Source organism: Pollachius pollachius (genome assembly GCF_949987615.1).
Source record: "Pollachius pollachius genome assembly, chromosome: 2".
NCBI classification, from domain to species: Eukaryota; Metazoa; Chordata; class Actinopteri; order Gadiformes; family Gadidae; genus Pollachius; species Pollachius pollachius.
The window spans coordinates 11,082,706-11,098,674 of NC_136935.1; the positions used below are offsets into that span (position 1 = coordinate 11,082,706).

A 15,969-nucleotide genomic window follows, 5' to 3' on the forward strand; every position below is an offset into this window, starting at 1 on the left:
AATTTCAACACATACTGATTAAGCAGACAGTCGGCCATCTTAGATGCTGATCAGCCCTTTGATGAACTGACGCGTGGGATACGCATACACTACTTACAACCGACAGACGTTTTCGGACAATTAGGCGATTAGCATTTCCAATGTTCATTTTCCATTACGGCTTGATGCACCAATTCAGTACCAATTTAGATGCCTTTTTTCTCTACTAGTTTGTTGAAGTGTACTTTGTTTGCTGCATCTTCAGACATCGACAGCTTGGTTTGGTTAATTGTGGTGGATAATGAACAACAATCTCGAAGCGGGCTCTAATATGTTAGTTTGTGCACATTAAATGAGAGTACTAAGTTTGCAGAAAATAGTAGGCTTGTATTCCAATAGTCAAGAAGGGCTTGGTGAGATGCACATTGTTAAGCTTAAAACTATAAGGATTTCGTAGTTCCAGAGGCAATGTCTGATCCCCATGAGTCACTTCCCCACAGTCTCTAATAAGACGGTAAAGAATTGGGGTTATGTCTATTGTGTGTATTGTTTATACATTCTGTAAAAACTGAAAGGCGTTCTATTGCGTGATCGTAATCATAAAAGTTTATGTTTAATTCAAACACAAATGGGGTTGTCGTTTTCGGGTTTTCATCCTATGAATACCAATAAGGCTTTCAAGCCTTGGTATCACACGAGAACTGTCACCACATAATTATGACATGATGCGTCAAACTGGTCAGCGTTGTCATCGCTGCACATCTCTCATAGCCAATTGAAATGCTTTGGTCATGATGACCAAACTTTAACATTTTCAAACACGTCACCTTCCATTTTAATGTTGTTCAATTTGAAGTTCACGTCTCTGTGTCTGTGTGTGTGTGTGTGTGTGTGTGTGTGTGTGTGTGTGTGTGTGTGTGTGTGTGTGTGTGTGTGTGTGTGTGTGTGTGTCTGTTCGTGTTCCAGGGCCGCGGAGGAAAGGGCAGCATCTACGTGTGGGCATCGGGGGACGGTGGTAGCTATGACGACTGTAACTGCGACGGCTACGCCTCGAGCATGTGGACCATCTCCATTAACTCGGCCATCAACGACGGGCGCACCGCCCTGTACGATGAGAGCTGCTCCTCCACACTCGCCTCCACCTTCAGCAACGGGCGCAAACGCAACCCGGAGGCCGGCGTGGTCAGTGTCCGGCTCCTCTGTGTGTGTCTGTGTGTTTGTGTGTGTGGTTGTGTTTGTGTGTGTGTTTGATTTTGTTCTTGTTTGCACTATCCCCGCGTCCTCCCTTTCTGTAGGTCTCTCTCTCTCAATCTGTCTCTCTCGCTCTCTCTCTCTCTGTCTCTTGGTAGATCTCTCTCTCTCTCTCTCTCTCTCTCTCTCTCTCTGTCTCTCTCTCTCTCTCTCTCTCGCTCTCTCTCTCTCTGTATATATCTCCCTATACTTCTCTCTCTATCTCTCTCTCTCTTTCTCTGGCTGGGACTCAAACACCCTAAATACTTCACTGTACTTCCCCATATATATTTATCTTAACACAATCAGAGAGCTGAATGCTCCTTTACAGCGACACACTGCAATACCATTGACAGAATTATTTTCCGTGTTAAGATATTGAGGACTTAATGTGATTGAGGACCATTCCCCAGATAAGACATGCCCAGGCATCGCCAGGAAATGATGGGATGTTCAGACTGCTTGATGAAATCGATTGAGATATGTGGGATGATTCTGCTCGGATTCCTCCCCCTCACATGTTGAGGCAATCCCAGTGGAAAACGCTTCCCGAGGTTTAAGGTTCATTGTGCGGTAAAAAGGATTCTATTTTTTATTCATTCATGGTTATTTAAAAATATACCGTATGAGCAACGACGAGACAAGCCGAACACAAGCAGTGCAAATAAATAGCCTGGCTCCACTAAATTTTGTCATGTTTTACTTTGATCATTCTTATTCTTGTCGTATTCTTTAGTTTAAAATCGGACTCCAACATTCTTATCATTTAATCTAAAGCCTGCCTTCAATAATTCTCTGGATTGTCGTACAACATAACACCAGTCCAAACACATATTTTTCTACTTTGATCAATTCCAAGAGGTCGTTGGCCATAGTTACCACAAGGTTCAGAAAGTTCAGGCGCGATGTCGCTCTGGCAATTGAAAAACTGGTTCTAAAGAGGTGGTATTTTGGTGGTATTTTCCAACCAGCCGTTGTATCAACTCACTCAGAAATGACTCCGGTTAAGGAAGTAACGCTCTGGAGTTGTAAAGGCATGTGTCATTGATCCTGGAGTTGGAGAATAAATAACTGTTTTCGTTTTCCCTCCAGTTAAAAGGCCTGCCTTTTACGTCACTCTGTCTCATACCTATGATTTCATTCGTAGTGTGGTGGCGGGAGCTCCCTGACAAAGGCGGCGACCTAATAGTGGTTTGGAAGATTGGAAAAGTTCTTAGATTTGAAACCCCTGGGTCTTCAGTCTACCCGTAGCTGTAGGTAACCTTGAGCAAGAAGTCTAACCCTGTTAAACGTCTCATTAATGACATCTATCTAAAGAAAACAAACACCGTCTTGGAGAGAAGCATCTGCTAAATGACTAATAAGTAAATAACAAAGGGGTGTCATGATTAAGCGCTGTCTGATAGAATAGACCATGCTTGGGTTTGTAATGATCTCCTCTGTGTATACACACACTAACACACAACCACCCACACACACATTTAGACATACACCCACACAAACACACTCACACACACCCACACACGCACACATTTAGCCACACACACACACACACACACACACACACACACACACACACACACACACACACACACACACACACACACACATACACACATTGTTTGTGTTGTGATGGCACCCATCACCCTGTGGCTATGTACACATCCAGGGAGAGTCCCAAGGGTGACTCTCACTAATTGGACTTCATTCGCCAATTATTCCTCATCATCGCAAAGACAAACATCAGATATTTACTTTAGTAATAAATTGAAATCATAAACAACTGATAAGGGATACATGAATGGCATGGTAAGTGTCGCCATGCCAATTCTATATCTGGCCACCAATGTTTTCATTCTTTATCCTTGTTGTTGCTTAGGTTGCTGAAGGATTGTTAATGCTGATGTGCATATATACAGTATTGGAGGACCTGATAACCTAGTGCTACCTATTTGTAACCTATTCACTACTGATTTAGCAGACGGCTTTATCCAAATTGACATATAGTGAATTCATATATAGGTCATTGAGGAGCAGGGCAGGTAGGGATCTTGTCCAAGAATGCCTACCGGTGAGGCTGCAGACATCTTGGAACAAACCCAGTACTTTTCGGGCTTAGTAGTCAACCCCCCTAGCCACCACACTATCATACCCCCCAAAACCTCCAGCATTCATTCATTTCGGTAAAAGTGGCTTCCCCTGCTAACCTTCTCTTCCCCAGCTCTGAGCTCCAAATGAATGAAGTGCATGTTCACTTAGTCTATCTCTCCTGTGTGTTGGCGATGACAGGCCACCACGGACCTGTACGGGAACTGTACCCTGCGACACTCGGGGACGTCTGCCGCTGCTCCGGAGGCCGCTGGGGTCTTCGCCCTAGCGCTGGAGGCTAAGTATGTACCTTGCCTCTCTCTCTCTCTCTCTCTCTCTCTCTCTCTCTCTTTCCCTCTCCTTTTCTCTCTCTCTCTCCCTCTTTCCCTCTCTTTTTTTCTCTCTCTCTCTCTGTCTGTCTCTCTCCCCCCCCTCTCTCTCTCTCTCTCTCTCTTTCTCTCTCTCTCGCTCTCTCTCTCTCTCTCTCTCTGTCTCTTTGTCTCTCAGTGTATTTGTGTGTTTGCTCTCTCTCTCTCTCTCCCTCAGTGTCTTTTTGTATCACTCTCTCATTGAGCGGTCAATATATGTCTCCTTTAGTCACGTCAGAGCTTACTTAAAATAGTCACTGAGTTGACAGTTGTGGCAGCTAAATCTCCCTCTCTCTTGCTCTTGGATGTACTCTGCAAACTTTATTAAAAGAAGATGCATTGCACTGCAAAATATGTTGATTGAAATTAAGATTTCTTTTCAAATATCAAATTTCTGCACTTTCTCTGCAAGATAGAGCGACATTATTGATTCTCTGACATTTGTTCTCTCAATATTGGGCTATTATTATTATTTATGTAGAGAAGGAGACATCCGATGCAGCATTTCCCCCTATTCATTTGTGGTGTGTCTGTGATGAAAAAAGATTTGTTGAACTTCTCTTCCACTTTGATTTCAGCAATCGTTTAAGATTGTTGGTGTAATTACACATTTTAACACCCACCCAATGGTGCAGTACGTTTCGGTAAACAAACAGGGAACGTCTTTATAGACAGCTGGTGAGTTATTGTGATGGAAATTAAATGAATTGAAAATACGATACAATCATATCGTTTTTAAATAGCTATAACAAAAAGACAAGTACAAAGTGGGGCCCAAACGTGACATTCTCGCTCATTTATTAAACTATCTCTTTCTTGCCCTTCTCCATTCAACAGTTGCCATCTGTTATTCTTTTCAGCCCTTCGTTTGACATAGTCTACCTCCTTATCGTAACAACTCTTATGACAGGTTGTATGTCAATTAAGACCTGCATCAGAGCGAGCATAAAATGAAATCCAAGAATGTTCTCTGTCTAGTTCACTAATTTAGCTGCTCATTATCCCGTTCTTAGACGTAGGTGCGCTCACACAGATTACATCCAAACTGTGATTATCTTCTTCTTCCAGATTAAAATGGTGGATCCGAGCCTAGCTGGGGAAACACTTGAGTTGGGAAACAAACATCAACCAAGTAGAAACATTTAAAAATCGGTTTTATTTTGTGTTAATTCAATCCAAAGGCTTTTTGGCCTCTGAAGGACTCTGTATCCTTGCAGTGCTCCAGCCTGATTGCAGTCAACTCATAAGGTCATTAACTACAACAACTTGACTGTCGGGGGCCTTGCATAAAGAAAAAGCCTGTTTGCTCTGCACACACAATAATGATGTCGCTCATTGAAGGTGGTCACTCGCCGTACACAAACCGCAATGCAAGTGGAGAGGCCCCCTCGTTTTTCCTCTTCCTTTTTATTTGTTCAACCCCCACCAATCACACTTGAGCCATGCATTTGCAGGAGTCAATGAGTCACCTCCAGAACAAAAGCTGTCACTCCCACACAGCGAAGATAAGAGAGGCGGTGGACCTGTCTCTCTCTCAGATAGGAGAGAAACGGGGGGAATCCGTCTGGCTTCTGAAATGAGCCCCTGCTTTGATGTGTTGTGTGGATGGTTTGAGGAAAAGACCTGCAATCAACACATTTCCAGAGGATGTGCAAGGGAAACCTTTGCTTTCCCTTGCTTATTGTGTATTGTTCAGAAATGTGTATCCCTGGGATGGGGATACACCACATATATCCCGTTTTGCCCCACAGACATAGAAGGCAACCTTGATCCGAGACGCCTAACCCGTATCTGCTCCATCATGAGGATTGATCTGAAGTTGACTTACTGTGAATTCAGATGGGGGCTAAGCTGAGATGCTCTAGGATGCCTCCAAGGAGACCTTGGCCATTAGGGATCGAACCTAGTAACTTTCGGCTGGAGGTCCTGCTCCAGAATAGGGGGACGCAGCTGCCAAGCCTCAAGCATGGCTCTAACCTGAACCTCAACCCATCGCCACCCTCTCTCTCCACCCTCACCCCCTTCCCCGTCTATCTCCCCCCTTCGCCCCACAGTCCTGACCTGACATGGCGGGACATGCAGCACCTGTCGGTGCTCACGTCCAAGAGGAACCAGCTTCACGACGAGGTCCACCAGTGGCGCAGGAATGGCGTGGGCCTGGAGTTCAACCACCTGTTTGGCTACGGCGTGCTGGACGCCGGCGGCATGGTGAAGATGTCCCGCGAGTGGAAGACCGTCCCTGAGCGCTTCCACTGTGTGGCCGGGTCCATCCAGGACAACCAGTAAGCAGACGTTGTATACAAGATGTGGGCTGTAGTGTATGTTTATGTTTAATGTGCCAATGAGTGTGAACATGGGCAGGCACACTGGAAGGATTTCTGCCTTTTCAGTCTTCAATGAAACAACACCTGGCCATAACTTTTATAGGCACATTTTATCGCAGCAAATTATACAGAGACACAAAATAATAGGTGTTCTTATGGTCTAAACTCTTAGGATTAGGCTAAGGGTTAGGGTTAAGGTTAGGGTTAGGGTTTCCCATGAAAGTATATGTATCGTGAAGTTGGGAAGAGAACAAGAGTGCAAACTGCAATGTCTGATTTGATAGAAGCTGTAATTCATGGGTGACTGCTACTGGCTGAAGAGTACAAAGAGGTCAAGATAGTGAATATAGATCAGGATACTGTAAAAGAGTTGACTCTAATTATGTGGTTTTCTCTGGACTGCACTCCAGATTCAAACAAATTTGGGATTGCCATTATATATATCCATCCAATCATAGCGTCAGATTATTAGGCTAAACACACACATCCAATACCCTTTTGTGTGTGCATTCCTTGATCCAAAACAAATTGTCAAGTAAGACAGAAATTGCTGTTAAGATACAAAACACAATTTGCAGTCCATCAAGAGGAACACAGTGTTCTGCATGAGAGATGCATCTGTCATCTGTCCAAGAGCTGCAGTAACACAGGGTATGAAGTTAGGGTGCTTATTTCTAAGTATGTGTGTGTATTCCCCGGGTGCTGGTCTTGTTGTGTGTTCCACAAAGCTGTAGACTGAGCAGTAGTTTGATTACAGTCAAGCCATCTGGTGCACACTCTGGAGGACTCTCTCTCTCTTTGGCCTAGTGGTCGAGATCTGTAATGCGTAATCTGTCAGACATGCCCGTCTAGTTGTCTATCATTTTCTGTCTGTGTCCATCAGTTTGCTTCTCTACCTGAATTCTCTGAACTCTACCTGCCTGCCTGCCTGCCTATCTGTGTATGAATCTGCCTGCCTATCTCTCAGTCTGTATGTGTCTGTTTATGCTTCTATCCATCTATTGGTTACTGTCTTTCTTTCTCTACATCCATCTTCACATTTTTCTGTGTCTCTTTGTCTCTCGGTGTCTACCTACATATCTTTCTGTCTATTTCTTTGCCTCCCTGTCCTTCGGACATCGGCCTGTCTCTCTCCGTCCTTTCCTGCCTGTTTTTCTACCTACCTCTCCCACATGTGTGTCCTGCCTGCAAGCTGTCTGCAATCCCCCCCGAGGGGCATCCTCCTCTCCCTGCTCCAGCCCCACTCCTTGGACCCCACCCCTCCTTACCGCGTGCCAGTCTGTTCCATTCCCCTTCATCACTGCTAGCTCCATCTCCAACACTCCACCCTCCATCCCCCTCACTCACTCACTCTCTCTCCCTGTCCCGTCAATCCTCCGCTCCTCACCACACAGTCCAACCTCTTTTTGTTCTCCGTGCTCTCGTGACTTTGACTCTCCAGAGGTCTTCTGTGGCTATAATTAGAGTGGCCACACGTTTCCCAGCACGGTGTGCCCTAGCAACACTGCTGATTATGCTGAGTGACAACCAGGAGAGATCCCAGGCAGAGGGGGCTGCTTACATGCTCATACAGGGTCTGCCTGTATGGACGGTAATGCCAGTCCCGGCCGAAAGGTTGTGGGTTCCATCCTCCAATCTCACTGCATATACAGTGGGGCAAAAAAGTATTTAGTCAGCCACCAATTGTGCAAGTTGTCCCACTTAAAAAGACGAGAGAGGCCTGTAATTTTCATCATAGGTAAACCTCAGCTATGAGAGACAAAATGAAAAAAAAAAAATCCAGAAAATCACATTGTCTGATTTTTTAAGAATTTATTTGCAAATTATGGTGGAAAATAAGTATTTGGTCACCTACAAACCAGCAAGATTTCTGGCTGTCACAGACCTGTAACTTCTTCTTTAAGAGGCTCCTCTGTCCTCCACTCGTTTCCTGTATTAATGGCATCTGTTTGAACTCCTTATCAGTATGAAAGACACCTGTCCACAACCTCAAACAGTCACACTCCAAACTCCACTATGGCCAAGACCAAAGAGCTGTCAAAGGACACCAGAAACACAATTGTAGACCTGCACCAGGCTGGGAAGTCTGAATCTGCAATAGGTAAGCAGCTTGGTGTGAAGAAATCAACTGTGGGAGCAATTATTAGGAAATGGAATACATACAAGACCACTGATAATCTCCCTCGATCTGGGGCTCCATGCAAGATCTCACCCTGTGGGGTCAAAATGATCACAAGAACGGTGAACAAAAATCCCAGAACCACAAGGGGGGACCTAGTGAATGACCTCCAGAGAGCTGGGACCAAAGTAACGAAGGCTACCATCACAAACACACTACGCCGCCAGGGACTCAAATCCTGCAGTGCCAGACGTGTCCCCCTGCTAAAGCCAGTGCATGTCCGGGCCCGTTTGAAGTTTGCTAGAGAGCATTTGGATGATCCAGAACAGGATTGGGAGAATGTCATATGGTCAGATGAAACCAAAATATAACTTTTTGGTAAAAACTCAACTTGTCGTGTTTGAAGGAGAAAGAATGCTGAGTTGCATCCAAAGAACACCATACCTACAGTGAAGCATGGGGGCGGAAACATCATGCTTTGGGGCTGTTTTTCTGCCAAGGGACCAGGACGTCTGATCCGTGTGACGGAAAGAATGAATGGGGCCATGTATCGTGAGATTTTGAGTGAAAACCTCCTTCCATCAGCAAGGGCACTGTAGATGAAACGTGGCTGGGTCTTTCAGCATGACAATGACCCCAAACACACCGCCCGGGCAACGAAGGAGTGGCTTCGTAAGAAGCATTTCAAGGTCCTGGAGTGGCCTAGCCAGTCTCCAGATCTCAACCCCATAGAAAATCTTTGGAGGGAGTTGAAAGTCTGTGTTGCCCAGCGAAGGCCCAAAAACATCACTGCTCTAGAGGAGATCTGCATGGAGGAATGGGCCAAAATACCAGTGCAGCAGTGTGTGAAAACCTTGTAAAGACTTACAGAAAACGTTTGACCTCTGTCATTGCCAACAAAGGGCATGTAACAAAGTATTGAGATGACCTTTTGTTATTGACCAAATACTTATTTTCCACCATAATTTGCAAATAAATTCTTTAAAAATCAGACAATGTGATTTTCTAGATTTCTTTTTTCATTTTGTCTCTCATAGCTGAGGTAAACCTATGATGAAAATTACAGGCCTCTCTCATCTTTTTAAGTGGGAGAACTTGCACAATTGGTGGCTGACTAAATACCTTTTTGCCCCACTGTATTCATTTCAAAACTGTGACTGAAAATGTCTTAATAATAATAATAATAATGCATTTTATTTATGGGCGGCTTTCTTGACACTCAAGGTCACCTTACAAAATCAAACATTTATAAGAGCAAACAAAAAACAACAGCAACATAATAAAACAGTGTACAAGAGAAAAACAGTTGTGTCATTCTAGTCCCAAGAATGCGACTGACTTAAAGGGAGTAGGCTTGGCTGAATAGATAAGTTTTCAGGTTAGATTTGAAAGTGATAATGGAACTGGAGTATTGGATGTCATGAGGCAGAGAGTTCCCATGGTAACCGGGTGAGCAGGTGGGAGGGTGAGCTGGATGGAGGAAGACGATCTGAGAGAACGGGTTGGTGTCTTGATATGGAGGAGCTCGGGAAGATACTGAGGGGCAAGATTGTTGATGGCCTTGAAAGTGAGAAGCAGGATCTTGTAAATGATGCGATATTTGATGGGGAGCCAATGGAGTTGGAGGGGGTTTTAGTAATGATACGGGCTGCAGAGTTTTGTACCAGTTGTAATTTATGTATGGACTTAGCAGGTAAACCAAAGAGGAGAGAGTTGCAGTAGTCCAAACGCGATGCGACCATAGTGTGAACCAGAATTTCAGCACTGTTAGGGGAGAGAGATGGGCGCAGGCGAGAGATGTTACGTAGATGAAAGTAAGCTGACCGAGTGACATTATTGATATGGGACTGAAATGATAGGGTGTTATCCAGGATGACACCCAGACTCTTGACCTGAGGAGAGGGGGAAACTGATGAATTGTCAATGGAGATGGAGAAGTCATTTATTTTAGAGAGGGTGGATTTGGTGCCAATAACGAGGATTTCAGTTTTATCACAGTTGAGTTTGAGAACGTTTTGGGAGAACCAGGATCTGATGTTCTGGAGGCAATCGGAGAGGGAGGTGGGAGGGAGGGTCGTGGTGGGTTTGGTAGACAAGTAGAGCTGGGTAATCATATGCATAATAATGGAACTGAATATTACATTTATGGAAAAAATGGCCAAGAGGGAGGAGATAGATAATGAACTGGAGGGGTCCAAGGACAGAACCTTGGGGTACACCAGAGGAGAGGGGGGAAGAATGGGATCTAAATGTTTTGAGTTGGACAAAATGAGTACGTCCAGACAGATATGATTTAAACCAGTCCAGAGGTGTATCAGATATTCCAAGGGAGGTCAATGAGGATGGTGTGGGAAATGCTGTCAAAAGCTGCACTCTGGTCCAGGAGGATCAGGATGGTGAGTAGTCCAGCGTCCGCAGCCATGAGGAGGTCATTGGTTATTTTTACAAGAGCTGTTTCGGTGCTATGAAGTGGGCAAAAGCCTAATTGGAACTGTTCGTAAAGACTATTGTGAGAGAGGTGATCATGAATCTGAGAGGCAACTGCTTTTTCCAGAATTTTTGAAAGGAAGGGGAGGTTGGAGATTGGGCGGAGATTGTTGAAGTTGCGGCGGTCAGCACCGGGTTTCTTGAGAATAACGGTTATTGCAGCTGATTTGAGGGGTGAGGGAACAGTACCAAAGATGAGAGAGGAATGGATAATTGCAGTTATAAGAGGGGTCAGGGATTGTTCACTATTTTCATAAGTTTTGGAGAAAGATAGTGTGTTCGACTCCCAACCGAAAGGATCTGGGGGTTGATATCACATGTCTGCAGCCTAACCTCAAAGCAAGATTTCCTTCCACTCGGGTGAGGCATTGAATAATATAAGCTACAAGTAAATAGCATATCTGGTATCCTCCCACACTGGCTCATGCTAGCAACCGCCAGGCTACGCAACTATGAATGCCAAGCTGTGGTGTGGTGAACAGTTTTTGTTGTGCTGGATCACACAGGAGAGGCCACAGACCTCTGGTATTCAGTTTCTCTTCTGCTTTTTAATCAGTGATCTGAACTCAGACGCTTCGCTCATGGCATCCCAGGAGCTAGCCAATTAGCACTTGAAGAGCAGAGATAGAGACATGATCCTTTATCTGACCTGCCTGCCTCGTGTTTGGATGTCTGCCGGATGATGCAAGTCTATGTCTGCCTTTGTGTGTGTGGGGGGATGGGTGTGTTTATGTGTGTGTGTGTGTGTGTGTGTGTGTGTGTGTGTGTGTGTGTGTGAGTGGATGGGTGTGGTTATATGTGTGTCTGTGTGTGGATGTGTGTGTGTGTGTGTTTGTGTGATTGTGTGGGTGGATGGGTGTGTGTGTTTGTGTGTCTGTCTGTCAGTGTGTGTCAGTGTGTGTGGGACAGTGTGCGCATGTGTGCACACACACATACATTGAGAGTGAATTTGTGTGATAACAGAGACAGGCAAATTACAATACCAGAGATTATTTCTTATGCTCAATTATTGTAGTCTGGTATAGTCCTTTCAGCCATAGAAAGAAGAAATATGTAATTGTTCAGTTCAGAAAAGGGTTGTCATTTTTGAGTCGATACCCAGTTTGACTCTGAGTAATTAAGTTTGTTATGTAGTTGCTAATTACAAAAGTGTCTATCTATAGAAATATTCACTTCATTGCAAACTAGCAGAGCATAGCATGCAGTCGCACAGCCTCTCACAACAAGCATGCCTCAGTTCTTACACGCTAGCTGCAATACTGGTGGGCATCTTATATCATGGAGCTAAACAGCTTCTTATTACCTGCTATATTAAGCCAAGAAACTCCGTTGGGGCCTCGGCTGGTATATTAATCAGCAACATTCGTGCCCCCTCACTCCCATCTCATCCGCGACAGCCGTAATTGCTCTTTCACGTTATCAGATGGAAACGATGCTACCTGCCATGCCGGGGAAATTTGTTGTTTAGGAAAATGTAATAATGCACATGATCCTACCCCATCACCACAACAGCAATAATAACCGCAATAATCATAATGGAGAATGATTGAATGATTGGCTTACGTACACACACTTTGATATTTTTTATTATTGTATTCCTCTGCTCACCAGAGTGTGGCATATTCCCTAGCTGTTCAACTCAGCCTGAACGGACACACACTGTGTTGAAAGTACCTGAAGATTTGATTTTATGTTTCGAAACCTTGGCATTTATAATTGAGATGGAAGAAATTGTGTTAAGCCTTATAATTATTTGAATTATTATTGTTATTGTGGTTGTTGGTCGTTTATATTATTACAACACCACCCCCGGGCACATTATGTGATGTTGACAGTACTTTGAAAACTCCCCCGCTGATCATGCTCTGTTTTTCTTGACGCTTCAATCACTCAGCTCACGACGCCGCCATCGGTTAGCATGCTGTGCTTAGCATAGCGGTCGGTGAATTATTCTTCCGTCTCACTTGTCCCCCTCCCTTGCTTTGCTTCTGCCTCACCCGGTGCTTTCATTTCCACTGTGTTAATGTGACATGGTAGTGGTGGCCACAGAGCAGGCCTGGAGCGCTTACAAAGCTATCGTCGTGGTTTTTATATCAACAAGAAAGAAAGACGGACGAGGACATTATCAGCCAGATCTTGTAGTTAGACGGGAGAATCAATCTTTAATATTCTGGATAACACATTTTTGCAATTCAAGGACAAACTGGGGCAAACCCATTTAGCTCAATAAAAGGGATGTTGGCAAACCTACTTTATATGCACATTAGAGAACCACCATTAAAGTCAGTCTTTTCACGGAGGCTGCCAGTATCGCAGGAACAACACAGGTGTCGCTCATAACACTAATTATGGGTCTGCTACCTTTATCTACCAAGGCACGGGTTGTAGTCAGATTTAAGTTCAGTTGAAGTTCAGATTCGGGATTCCAGACTTTCAATCCACATGCGTCCCGTTGCGTCTGCCTGGGAAAACATGGACGCCAGCAGAAAAATATAATTTTTATGGCAAGTTTATGAACCTCACAAGCCTGCGGACCTATATCAGTTACCACAGTGCCATTTGCGAAGATAAACTGCATTTAACTATTTTTCTTCCGATTTTACAGTTTATTTAACTTTATACCCTCTATCTATCAAGCTAGTGCCTCGGACCAAACAAGTAGCAGCCCTATAATTCGTGTTATGAGTGTCCCTTGCCACTCCAGGGTTACATTGGAGAAGAAGAGCATTACCATAATCCATGTGCCATATTAACCAGAGATGCATTATTCATGTCATGAAAAAACAAAAGGCCATTTCTCTCCTGAGATGCATTGAATTAATTCATTTCCAAAATATTTTGCCGTGGGTTTAATTTGTTTTAATTGGAATGATAATGCGCAGACTCCTCCATTAAAAAGGTCTCTTAGTCTGCGCTGGCTTCCAGGCCTCCCAGTCTGCCTTCTCTACCGACACGCCTTTGATCCGGGAACAATTATTCAAACATCAGCCATTCACGTTTACATCGCTTTGAGTTTAGATTCAACAGGTTTTACATAACAAAATCATACACAGGAGATATTAAAAGGTAGCCCTCCAAAATGGAGCAGGAAGGATTTGTTATTTGAGTTTTCTAAGCACATCATTATAATTCAAACCACCATAGTCATGCTAAATCATTGCTGGAAAGCATGCAAGGGTTTAAACCAAGTGGAATATGAATATAAAGGGCCCTATCTTGCATCCGGCGCAATTGACTTAATCACTGGCGCATGTGTCGTTGCTAGTTTGCAACTGGCGCAGAGCGTTCTTTTCCCTCCTGCGCCACGCGTCGGTGAATTAGGGAATGATCTTGCACCCCAAGGGGCGGTTCGGCGAAAGGAGGGGGCGTGTTCTGGTCAAACGTTCCCTGGTGCTATTTTACAGTTTCAGAAACCGCCCACAAAGCTACTTGCGCTTGGCGCTTCTCACTTGCATTTCAGACCGTTAAAATAGGGCCCAAAAAACGTTTGTTGTATCGATATAATGCGCTAAACATAAATTTCCGCATAAATCGTTCCTCGACTGTCTTTGGAAAGATTTCTTAGTGGGCGAGGAGATAAACGGTTTGAGACGGTAATATCTTTCAGTCTGGGACTAAAAGTCATGTAAACTAACCTTGGCTCAATGTTTAGAAAGAACACGGGAACTCAGGGAGGCTCTTCTCAGATGCTCAGATACTCGGTGCTCAGCTGCCGTGTTGAAGAGTAAAACGAAGTGGAGGTAACACATTCAGTGGTTTCCTCTGGACTGCACTCTTGTGTCTTTGTAACCAGTGGTGAAGGCCATTGTAAGACACTGCTCAGTTACAGAATGACCTCAGTGTCTAGAAAAAAGTAGTCCACCCTTATATCGAAGTCTGAAGAATGACAAATAACATCAACGTTTAATTAATGTGAATGAATGAAAGTGTAGTTACTTCATCACCTTTACCTGAAACAACAACATCATACGGCTTATATCCTTCGGTCAGCCATCAAATTGACCAATGTTCCCTATGGAAGCTTTTCTTCTAACAAACAGCATTGTTTTCATGCTGTTTGTTACTCCCTCTGGATCTTACTCCCTCTCCAGTAAGATCCAGTCTGGCGGGCGGCTGGTGCTGACCATCGACACAGACGCCTGCCAGGGCCAGGACAACTTTGTGCGCTACCTGGAGCACGTGCAGGCCGTCGTCACGGTGAACGCCAGTCGCCGCGGCGACCTCAACATCAACATGACCTCACCGATGGCCACCAAGTCCATCCTGCTGAGCCGCCGGCCGCGTGACGACGACGCCAAGGTGGGCTTCGACAAGTGGCCCTTCATGACCACGCACACCTGGGGCGAGGACCCCCGGGGCACCTGGGTAATGGAGGTGGGCTTCCAGGGGCCCGAGGCCCAGCGGGGCGTCCTGAAGGAGTGGACGCTCATGCTGCACGGTACACAGAGTGCCCCGTACATAGACCAGGTAGTGCGCGACTACCAGTCCAAACTGGCCATGTCCAAGAAGGAGGAGCTGGAGGAGGAGCTGGACGAGGCGGTGGAGCGCAGCCTCAAGAGCCTGCTGAGTAAAAACAACTGAGCCACTGTCATGCATGGGTGCCAGATGAAGCCCCCCCCCCCCTGTACTCTCTCTTTCTCCCTCTCTCTTTCTTTCTCTACCTATCTCTCTCTCCCTTCCCTCTCTCTCTTTCTCTCTACCCTCTCTTTCTCCCTTTCTTCCTCTTACTCTCTCCCCCTCTCTCTCCCTCTTTATTTCTCTCTCCCTCGTTCACTAGCCATCCCTTCTTGCTAGAGCTCCTATCCTCTCAGTCAAACCCTTGGTCAATCTCTCTCTTGTTCTTATGATCTTCTTGTTTTGTCTACCTCTCTCGTCCCTGACTCTAGGCGCTGCCCATTTTGGTTTTGTGTTTGAATTAGTACCCACTTAAAAATGAATGTTTCTTGTAATCCAAAATCATAATAAAAGTTTAACCTTCAAAGAATCTGTTATATATTGCGAGAGAGAATGAAACAGAAAAACAAAACCATATATTTGTCTGTTTTTTTACAGTCTACAGAATTGTACATACAAATACGATCTCTACTGTTTCACCTTCTTGTTCTTGGCCTCTCCCCCGCACCTCTCTACAGTCCACTGTTGTACAGTTTGTGACTGTAAGTGAATCTTGGTGTCTACTTAAAGTTGAATATCTTGCAAACCGAGCGGCGATACTTCTTTCTGTTTATATTTTTGTGACATGCACTGTTTCTATATAAACGAGGAAAGGAATGTTTTGATTGATTTTGCGGTATGTGGTCCTCCATTTCATAATCTTTGACGATATACTAAATAATAAATATATTCAGATGTTTGCTAAAGCATTTGAGTGATT

At 44.6% G+C, this 15,969-nt stretch overlaps 1 protein-coding gene across 1 annotated transcript in view; it reads left to right on the forward strand.

Moving 5' to 3' along the window:
- pcsk2 (proprotein convertase subtilisin/kexin type 2) overlaps window positions 1–15,176 on the forward strand; it is a gene marked incomplete at its 3' end in the record, with an annotated part of 32,588 nt that extends 17,412 nt beyond the window's left edge. Inside the window, exons 9-12 of the mRNA XM_079729344.1 lie at window positions 946–1,161; window positions 3,499–3,599; window positions 5,720–5,947; window positions 14,687–15,176. Coding sequence (XP_079585470.1) covers window positions 946–1,161; window positions 3,499–3,599; window positions 5,720–5,947; window positions 14,687–15,176 — 1,035 coding nt within the window. The remainder of the gene's footprint in view (window positions 1–945; window positions 1,162–3,498; window positions 3,600–5,719; window positions 5,948–14,686) is intronic.
- Window positions 15,177–15,969: the final 793 nt, after the last annotated feature.